Genomic DNA, 11,500 nt, shown 5'->3' with positions numbered 1-11,500 from the left:
GTTTATCCACCACAAAGTTCACTTGGCGGGAGCTGGTATCGAACCCGGGACTCCACGCAACAGAGGTGAACGCTGTACCAGTGAGCCACCGTGGCCCCTCAATTTACATTCAAGGCAGAAAGTGCGAGAAAAAAAATGAAATCAAAATAAAATATGTGAATATTTACTGCCTGTTTTGTGTACAAGTAATTCGTGAAACTGCTGGTTGATGTCTTATATAACCTCGATGCTGGAAATCCAATCAACCAACTAAAAGGGATTCGCGAGCACCTTTTTAGTTGTGTTATAAATCACTGGAAAGGAAATGTTAGTTTGCCACTTTCCGCCAACAAGGCTATGTTAAACGTGGACCTCCATTTTAAAGCAAATTTAAACCATTGTAATGTACACATTTCATGTCTACTAAGAAATAAATACTTAACGAAGAAGCGGAAATTTCTTAATTAATAATTATAAAAAGTATACTCTGACTCTACAGCTTATGGAGATCCATGACTAGCCAGAGGGAGCGTATCAACTTTGTAGGTCTAATGCTTGGTTAGCACATCGGTTCTGAGGCGCCATTATTTCTGACTTCTACTGTAGATCTCATACCGCTATTTTCGTGAATGCAGTCCTCCATATAATGGCAAACACAAGGGGACTGTGCTCCCGCAGAAGTCTAACCCTCGACCATACGCACCGAAGTGTATCTTAAATGCAGTAGATAAGTGTATCAATTTAGGTTAAATGAATAAATAACATTATTAAATTATTTTAAATAACAATGACGACTAGCTTGAACATTCATTATATTATTATTATTATTATTATTATTATTATTATTATTATTATTATTATTATTATTATTATTATTATTAGACTATTATTATTAATAATAATAATAATAATAATAATAATAATAATAATAATAATAATAATAATTGAATATTTCAACTTTTTGGATACCCCACTTCATTTGTGAAGCACAGTGAGGCATTATGTGGATCACTGAACTTCCCCCACCACCACCACTTTCAAACGATTTCGCACCCTGCTTGAGCGATTGACTAGAAATTTCAAACTCCGATTAGTGACAATTTCACAGTCTTGTTTTACTACAAGTGTAAACTCTTTAGTCAGTACAGAAGAGGCCGTGGATCGTGTTCAAAGTTGATGACGATGGATTTTGGTGAGTCAGAGTAGGTCACCAGAAAAAAAATGAAATCTTTGAGTTTTACGTCTCACGTTTATGCCGGTTAGGCTAAAGGAGACGGTGATTATGAGAAATGAATGAAATGGTGGAATGAAGAAAGTGGGAGGAAACGGGAGAACCCCGAGAAAACCCACGCACACGGTGTTTGTCCACCACAAAGTTCACTTGGCTGGAGCCGGGTTTGAACCCGGGATCCCATGCACCAGAGGTGAACGCTCTAGAGTAGGTCACAGTGGATGAGAGTGGTTCATGGTGGGTTGTGGGTCAGAGTGGATCACAGTGGGTCACGGTGGGTCAGAGTGGGTCAAGGTGTGTAGTGGGTCATGGTGGGTAGTGGGTCAGAGTGGGTCGTGGGTCAAAGTGGGATATGGCGAGTGGTGGGTCAGTGGGTCGTGGGTCAAGCTTTCATTGACCCACGCCAACTCTGATATATAATGGCATGCTCTAAAACATTTTATGTTCCTCTTCTAATGATTTCTGGTGTTGGTAAACCTCATCACAGGCTCGCATTGTGCTTCTTCATGATGATCCTGTATTTGACTCCCGCTAGACATACTAAGGCTCTAATAAAAATCAGGGTATTTCGTCTGTTCTGATTTTAAGCTCTGATCCCGTACTATGTCCCCGTGTGATAAAATATGAAGTTGTGCTACAACAAATTAATGAAAACAATACCATGGTACAGGGGCGGATCCAGGGGGGGCGATCGGGGCGATCGCCCCCCCCCCAGAAGAGGAGACTTTCCTATTTTATATATATAAATAAAAACCACCCCAAAGTTTGGAGCTCTTAAAAGTGGCAGTATGACAACCCACCGCCCCCCCCCAGAAGTCGGTCCTGAATCCGCCCCTGATGTGCCATGAGGTGGTAAGCCTGTTTCGTAGTCCCACTAAAGATGAACACTTCATTGCCAAGCTTCATGTGTATCGTGTTCATCAATGTTGGGAAAGAACATACGAATCCATTTTTTTTTTTTTTTTAATTTCTGGAATATAATGACATTTTACGTTCTGCAATTGGCAATACTTCAATAACTTGCAAGCGAGCAGTCAGTCGCTGTTACAGCAACTAGTGCGTGGTTGAATTTCGCACGTAAGTAAGTCTTTTCATTTTCCACAAAATTAAGAATGATACATTGTTAGTTTATGATAATGGGGAGGTTGAGAAAGACTTCTTTCTTTTGTAAATAATTATTATGTTCAAATAGTTTTACTCATTCACAATCATAATTCAATAATCTTTTGCCCTAGATAATTTTTATGAACAAAGTTTACCAATAGACTTCAGTAGTAAGCGTGACAGGGGTGCCAACTCAGTTAAATTACTGCTAAAGCAGCAATAAAACGCAGTAGAATTTTTTAAGAGGAAAGCCTCATTTGGAATAATGCAGAGTATTTTGACGTATGATTAGCGTCATACTAAAGGCCTGACCACTGCAGGAAACATATATTAGTCGACCTATTTAGTATGTTATTAATCACGCGTCAAAACGACTCTGCATAACGATCATTATAATGAAAAAATCTACTGAAACTGCTTTTCTACCTAATACTAAGTATACCGACGTATAATGTAATGGTTGTCGTTTTCTAAAATAGTTCTGGCACCTCGAGTAGATTTTTCATAGTTTTCTTTCGGGTGTGATTCAATACAAACAGCCAATTTGGAATATTTGAATTATGGGAGAGTAAATATCTATGGGAAAAACTATAGGGCAATGTCATTTTATGATATGTAATTCTAAGTAAATGGTTCGTTAAGCTAGACTAACGAAATAAGTTAATGTAATTTCAAAGTTATTTACCCTATAAGTTCTTCAGCTTCCAATGTGACAGAATGGTAACGGTGAGGAATGGTATCGAGACGAGACGAGACGAGACTGTACAGTCTAGGTCTCGTCTCGGTTGATAAATACCGGTCTCGATCTCATCTCGAGTCAAAAATCGCCGTCTCGGTCAACAGATGCTTGTCTCGATTTCGGTCTCGGTCTCGGTCTCGTCTCGGTCTTGTCTCGAAAGTCTCGAAATAAATAGTGTGAAATTAAAATTGTGAAAGTATTATTATCGTACAGTCTGTCTTTTCTGCTTCTTATTTTTGCCTTTATTCTTGACTTAGAATTATGGTATGATGTCCCCCTTCATAGCTAATTTGCTAGCGCTAATGCTTTCCATGCGTGTGTTCCAGGTTCAGTCATCAGTGGGTATATCATACCTGGGATAAAACCCTAATAATAACACATATTTCACTTCCAGCAGTAGACTTTGTCTCATATAGCCTCAGTATTGACTATACAATTAAACTCTATTAAATAACTCCAGTACAAACTCCAGTAGTTTATTACCTTCGTTTGAATCAGAATTGTTCAATACATCCTAACGGATAACACAACAGAAAGGAGCACGAATGTTTTTAATCGTACTGAAATTGACATTTTCCAGTTTCTCATTTATTATCCAATACATTCTGCTTTCACTGTCGTCTTAAAAACAGAATATAGCGTTCATTATCTTAACAAATAGGGTAAATTATTACTACAATATATATATATATATATATATATATGATCAAATACTTCATTACCGTTTCACATCTCCGTGTTTAATTGACACTTTATAACACGACCTTTCATGTGGTGGGAGCTAGACACTCATCTTTGCTATGTGTGGTCTCGGGTTGGATCACTAAACAAGTTAGTTTCGAAGTCCGATGTTTCACGTAGTTCGCGTCCCATCTTAAGTACATTTTGTTTCTTATACAAGTTTATAAGGTCGTAATGCATTACATAAGCATATATCCAGTACCATTACTTAGATTAAGCTTATTTCTGAGCTCTCAGCGGTGCATGTGATCCTTATTCGAGAAAACTAATCATGCGTTAATTACGTTTAAATTTTATATTGATTGAAAATTATTTGCGAAACATGGACATGGACCTATATAAGGGTATTGGTAATTCGAGCTTTGTGTATCTATTTACTCTCTCTCTCTCTCTCTCTCTCGCCAAAACAAGTGATTCTTAACTTCTACTTTTCTTTATATATATATATATATATATATATATATATATATATATATATATATATATATATATATATATATATGTGTGTGTGTGTGTGTGTGTGTGTGTGTGTGTGTGTGTGTGTGTGGAGTGTGTTTGTGTCGGTATGTTTTTATGATCTAGCCTAGGATACCTGGAGTGCTCTTAACCAAACTTGTTACATACAATATAGGGGAAAGATGAAATGTAAAAATAATCTAAAAAGACCGATACTACCGAAGTGTCGAATCCATAGGTCGTTGATTAAAAAGAGTCAAAATTAATACAAATTATTTTTTCTAGTAATAGAAGATTTGGATAAATGTGCGGCCAGCGCTGGACTAATGAGCTTGTAATTCTATAAATTTCTGGTACCCAAAATTTGAAATATATACTATCAAATATTTCAATAATATTACATATTTTACAATCTTTTGCTAGGTATTTATGTACTATTTTGCTATATATATATATTGTTACATAAAAATTCGTAATCCGGATTTTAGCAATAATACTGTAATGTACCTTAGCAAAGCAAGAGAGAATTCATTACTTGATATTTGATAAATATACCATATTTTAATATAAATATATTTTATAACTATCTTAACACTTCTATGGCTCAAATTCCTTGAATAGTCTTTTGAATTCAGGGACTACAGTAGTGCTTTAAAGAGACTTGAGTCAATAGTCGGAACGCTTAAAACAAACGAATAAACCTAAAATACTATAATAATAATAATAATAATAATAATAATAATAATAATAATAATAATAATAATAATAATAATAATACCTTCAGATCAGCCTTGGGCTCAGTAATTGAGTGCAGGGAGAAAAGTGGATTTGAAAAGTTAGGGGGACGGTAGGTAACATCATGACGTCAAGTCGTTCCCTGACTATCTTTGCCCATTGTAATTTCTTAGAAACTGGTGGAAACCGTAAATATTTTTTGGAGATGGGAAGAATGCGTGCCCCTTCCCCCCGTTCCCCTGCACGTTTACCCCTGGTTGAGTATTGACTTGAGATTCTGAGATAGTTCTCAACCACCGACTATCCTGAAGGGAGTTTATCCTGAGTTTCCCAGTCACAACAGGTGAATATTGGGCTGGTATTTTAAATATCCAAAAATATCCAGTACCTGGCCGGTATTTTGCTCAAGTCAATTGTGGAAACAGTATAGAAAAATCTCTTTCAAAATACAACTTCTCTAAATTTAAAAAAAAAACTTACGTTTTATATATATATTGGGTCAATTCATGCAAAGTTATCGAGAAAAAAGAAAAATTGCCGCTCGACCTTTTCAAAAAAATCTAATTTTTCATGAATGTTTATATGTTTATCCTATACCACGGTACTTCAAGACCACAATTAATTATTTTTTACATCCCATGACGACGCAAAGGCTGCCGCCATTTTGCGTTTTCTCGAGTTCAGGCGTTTACGTTGTTTTGAATATCTCAGCATATATTTGTCCTACCAAATTGAAAATTGCTGGACGTCTCCAACTTTGATCTCTTAACATTTTTGCCGAAAACCATTTGAAGGGGGTGAAATCAGGGCCTACAGTAGCAACATTTTTGGACATTGACGACGTGTTTGGGAAGAGGAAACAACTGACGTAGAGGTCTGAATTTGTGTGTGCATGTCGTCCGACAATAAGTTAATAGACAAAAATTTACACACCTGAAGCTGCCCCCAAAGTAGTGCTTAAAGTGAGCCGGTTATGCATCCGAAAGTTAGAAAATCAATGTGAAAGAAGCGTAAGATGCCGAGAGATTTACGCTTCTTTCACATTGGTCCGGCGATTTGCCGTCGCCGTTTCCGGTAGTTTGCCGGATGAGAACTGTACCCTTTCATTTTACACGGCATATTGCAGTGGATGACAAATATGCGAGCAGGGTTGCTGTGCAACTGAAGAAACAGAACCTTGTGACTCTTGTCGTGTTGTAGTGGTAGCAATGGACATATTCAAAAAGTGTCTTCTACTCGCCTTGTTAAGACAGACAGAAAGCAAACAAAAAAGTAAGAGACACATATGGGTTCACCCTGTTTTAGAGAAGTGGTATCTTGAGGGAGATTTTTCTATACTCTTTCCACAATCGATAGACTTGTAAAAATTAGCGGCCAGATTCTGGATATTTAAAATACCATCCCGGTATTCACCTGTTATGACTGGGAAAACCAGGATAAACTCCTTTCAGGATAGTCGGTGGTTGAGATCTATTCCAGAATCCAGTGGCGAATCTAGAAGGTTAAAACTGGCGGGGCTGCCATACCCCAGATTATGAGAAGTATATCGTGAGTTTACTATAAAGTTTCAAAAATATATAAATAATAACTTAAATTATTTTCGTCACTCTGAAAACTGGGGTCCTAGTTCCCCGGCCCCGGACTAGATCCGCCACTGCCAGAACCCCAAGTCAACACTCAATCACTGAGCCCAAGGCTGATCTGTAGGCGTTATTATTATTATTATTATTATTATTATTATTATTATTATTATTATTATTATTATTATTATTATTATTATTATTATAGTATTTCGGGTCTATTCTTTTGTTTTAAGCGTTCCGACTATTGACTCAAGTTTGTTTAAAGCACTGCTCTAGTCCCTGTATTCAAAGGACTATTCAAAAAATACGACCATAGAAGTGTTAAAGATAATTATAAAATATATGAAGTACGGTATATTTATCAAATATCTCATCATAAATTCTCTCTTGCTTTGCGAAAGTACATAAAGGTATTATTAGTATCTATGTAATATTGCTGAAATATTTGATAATGTATATTTCAATTTTTGGGCACCACAAATTTATAGAATTACAAGCTCATTTGTCCAGTGCTACCCGAGCATTTATTTCTCCCAATCTTTTATTACATAGAAAAAATAATGTATATTGATTTGGACTCTTTAATCAACGATCTATGGATTCGACACTTCAGCAGTATCGGTTGTTTTCGATTATTTTTACATGTCATCTTTTCCAATATATTGTATTAACAAGTTTGGTTAAAATTACTCCAGGTGTCCTGGGCTAGAACATAACCACATGTACAAAGACACTCCACACACACAAATACACTTCACATACACACACACACACACACACACATATATATATATATATATATATATATATATATATATATATATATATATATATATATATATATTCGTAAACATACTTATCCATATTATTGCAGCCACTCTCTACTCTTTCTGGTAACACTTGCTCTCTCCCCCAACACCCATCCGGCAGATTTCCACGTATATATGAAGAGTTTCATTGTTTGTAATGTCCCGCTTGACTATACAGGGCGATCTTCCGCGCCGGATTCTAGCAGGGATACTCGTTTGTTTTTGTTCGCCGGATAAATGGACGGCGACTGCCGCATATATGTGAAAAGCTTCATTGCTTGCAATGTCTTTCTACCCTGACCGGCAATTCGCCGTTGCCGTAGACGGCAGTTCGCCGGATAATGAGATTGGGCTGTTATTGTAAATTAGTTGAAAAGTAAGACCCGAAAAGTATTTAGTTTATTGTGCATTTTAGTACTATGTGTAATGAAATAAATAAATGAATATTTAAGAAAAATGTGTAAATTATTTATTCTTTATGGTTGTGGAAATACAATTATATTTGCATAGTCGATTTTTATATACTTAATGAGCTTCTTTGTATTTTCTTTCCTTTTTTTTAATTATTTCATTCTAGTTTGGAGAAATGTCCCTGTCGAGCCGTGCAAGGAATGTATTAGTAAAAGATGAGTTTTTGCATCATTACTTTATGCTATGCGACAAATATCCGTATGATCCACAGCTGAATTCAGAGGTAAGAACAATACATTTCATACATTATTATACAGTCCTACATCTTATGACAGAGACACACGAAGTCCGTGGGCTGCTGCTTTCCTCCAACGCTTCCATTTCACCGATTCTTCCATCATCGTTCACTTGCTTAAATCAACCGTTTCCTTTACTCTAAAGGGCATTTCCTTTCATTTTTATAGCAGTGATCAAAATATGATAGGGTGGCACCGAGTAGAGTAATAATTAACGCTCTCGCTTTTGGTGCAACCGGTCCCGATGGGAATACTTGGTCGAAAAAGTGTAATAGCTTTTAAGGTCAGTTATCCTGAATGAAGCTTTTCCTAGGTTTTCCTTATCCACACCAGATCAATGTCTGGATGGTACCGTATATACAGGTCGCAGGCCGATTTCCTCTTCCCTCTATAATGTGCTCGACGAGAGATGTCATTCCTCATGCGTGAAGGGCTTACTGCCATAAATATTGGTAAGGGATCGTTCACATGTTACATAAAGCTGTTAGTAGGTGCGCGTCACTTCACACTCACCAGCTGAAAAATCGCCTTTTTTCAGGGCGTCCTGATAGCAAGGACTCGATTTTCCAGTGTCCCACGATACGTGATGCCACCCGTACCGTCCAGCTATAGAAAATCGAATAACCCGAAAACTCTTTCTCATTTACGACCCTTTTTTGGTGCGTGTTCGTTCTCTTTTACAACCCCTATTTTAACATAGCAAAAATTATATACCACTATGAACACATAGCTGAGTCTAATGGGGGTGTACTCGATCTCTTTTCCGACCACCTTTCGCAACCCCCTATGTAAAGTAGCAGAGTTAATAAAAGAGTATGGCTTATTTTTCAACCCCTATGTAACATAGCAGAGCTAATAAAAGAGTATGACTACCTTTGGAACCTCTATGTAACATAGTAAAAATTACATAAGACTATAAACACATATTCCAATCAGAAATTACACAGAGACTATGAACACATATTTTCGCAACCCACTATGCAACATAGCAGAGTTGATAGAAGAGTATGACCACCTTTTTAAGCGTTATGTAACATAGCAAAGGCTACTAACATAACAGAGAATAACGAGGGTGTACTCGTTCTCTTTTCCAACTCCTATTTAACATACTAGAGATTACATAAGTTTATGATGGGGTCACGGCACTAGTTCTAAACAGCACAAGTTTTAAATGGCACAAGACCTAAAAGTCATTTCGCGGCACAAGTCCTAAACGGCATAAGACCTAATCAGCACAAGACCTAAAAATCATTTCGCGGCACAAGTCCTAAACGGCATAAGACCTAAATGGCACTAGTGTTAAACGGCACTGGGCCTAAAAACCTCTTGTGGCGCTACCATCGCATCCGTGCCAAGAATGCTGTCAATCTGTTAATCAAAGTTTTAGATATACTGTATCATATTACAGAACCAGATTCTAGCTTAGTTCTTACAAGTAATTTGTATAAATACACATTCTATCGTTCTGAAATAAAAAAAAATAAATAAATGAAACCTATTGTTCTTTCTTGCTGTTTGCATGATAGCATTTGTGTGGTGACAAAATATTAACTACCTATCAAATGTGATTACCAGATCTTTCATAATGTCTGTTTTTTCTATTGAGTTTGTATTAGAAATATAATGTTGTGTTTTAGTTATATACGTCATAAATTTTGCCTTCTTTGTGTTGAAGTAAATTATTTTTACACATATATTTATCATATTCAACTCTTTCCGTAGCAAATAGTTGTCATACTCCTAATTAACTACTCTTTACTCGTTACCATTATTAACAATAGTTTTAGTACTACTAACATAGCTGTTACCGTTAGAATTTATTATTATTATTAGTAATAATAATAATAATAATAATAATAATAATAATAATAATAATAATATATTTCAAATATGCTACATTTTTTAGACCTGAGCCGCCTTGATTGTGCGTGAAGTTAAAATCAAAGGTTATGTCACAGACGACAAATGATGGCTTAACACCCAAAACAAACTCTTGGCCCCAAGTGAGGATTAGTCTGTTTAATAATTACAGCAAATTAATAATGTTTATATTAGAATGTGAAAGAAACACTTTTTTAAAAAACTAAACTGCGTCAATGTGTTAAAATAATTAAAATAACTTAATTAATCATCCACTTTGTACTCTTATTTGTTTAACTGGACGAACTCAGATCTAAAGGAAAAGAGTTTTCTACCCAAATCTCATAAGCAGTGGGAAATTTTAATATTATAGAAATTGACCCTCCTTTCCTCTTAGAAATGTAAATTTGAAGACGCTAAAACATATATTTTATTGCTTTTAGTTAAAAGTTGAAATACGGAGTTTCACGCATCCAGCTTAAGCAAATCGTTCTTTACTTTATAAATACACTGAATAAGTAATGGGGAATTCGAACATTGAAGAAAGTTTACCCTTTGTTCTTTCCCTTTTGTGTGTTGAATTTTCAGGTTTGTTCGTTCGTTTGTTTGTTTGTTTTGCAAAGGAAGTTTATAAATATGTCGTTTCATTTTACTAGCTTCAGAGATTTGCGAGATACGCTATAAGAAAATCTTACCCACCCTTTTTACGATACGCATTTCCAAAAATTCTTTCTTATATCCTGCTTTCGTAAGAAAATGATTTTTTTTAGTTAAAATTTAACGACTCTACTTGTAGTAGTATGCCCAGAAAGTCACTTATCTTAACTCTTATATAAGAATACAGAAGATGAAGACAATCAAACAAATGGACTTTCTGAACAGTTTCCGATTTCTTATGCCTAACTTATTCGTACATTTCCCACAAGCTGGAGTTTTAAATTCACACACTGTCAAGACCCAGGTTTCAAAAAGGTAACAAACTGAAAATATTATAATAATAATAATAATAATAATAATAATAATAATAATAATAATAATAATAATAATAATAATAATAATAATAATAATAATAATAATAATATATGTATTTATGCACGTGTGTTATACGTATATATTTATTGTCTTATTGAAGCTTTCGTAATTTTTAATTATACTTTTGGTTTACTTTTAATATGAAAAAGCCTGCTGCCCTGAAAAAGTTTGCAGGCTACATCTCTAAATGACTATGTATTGGTTTCTTCAAAGGTATTGTGTTGCGTATTACGTTAGTAATTTAGCGTTATTTGTGGATGTTTCTTGCTTGTACATATCAACTCTATCAAAACACACTGTTAAATATAGTAACTGTCTGCGTTCTTAATGTATATAATCGGTATTTTATGTTCACTTGTGAAACATCTAGTGGACTTTTGCCCTAATTAAGCAAACTTTGGTGGGAGTTTGTCGTACCTTTGGCAAGTTAGTGGGCTTTTGTCCTATTCTTAATAAAATGCACTCCACAGGGTATATATATTGCGATTCTGAATGCTTGCTTGGTTTCAGAAAAGTCTGGTTTA

The 11,500-nt window shown here is 35.4% G+C and overlaps 1 protein-coding gene across 1 annotated transcript in view; it reads left to right on the top strand.

The window, feature by feature from the left end:
• The first annotated feature begins 2,237 nt into the window (after positions 1-2,237).
• LOC145682091 (1-aminocyclopropane-1-carboxylate synthase-like protein 1) overlaps positions 2,238-11,500 on the top strand; it is an 83,721-nt gene continuing 74,458 nt past the window's right edge. The window contains exons 1-2 of the mRNA XM_081753687.1: positions 2,238-2,287; positions 7,955-8,071. Coding sequence (XP_081609813.1) covers positions 7,964-8,071 — 108 coding nt within the window. The 5' untranslated portion in view covers positions 2,238-2,287; positions 7,955-7,963. The remainder of the gene's footprint in view (positions 2,288-7,954; positions 8,072-11,500) is intronic.

Source organism: Thermobia domestica, chromosome 3, assembly GCF_964235325.1.
Source record: "Thermobia domestica chromosome 3, izTheDome1.hap1.1, whole genome shotgun sequence".
Taxonomy (NCBI): domain Eukaryota; kingdom Metazoa; phylum Arthropoda; class Insecta; order Zygentoma; family Lepismatidae; genus Thermobia; species Thermobia domestica.
This window is presented reverse-complemented; position numbering and strand designations above follow the sequence as displayed.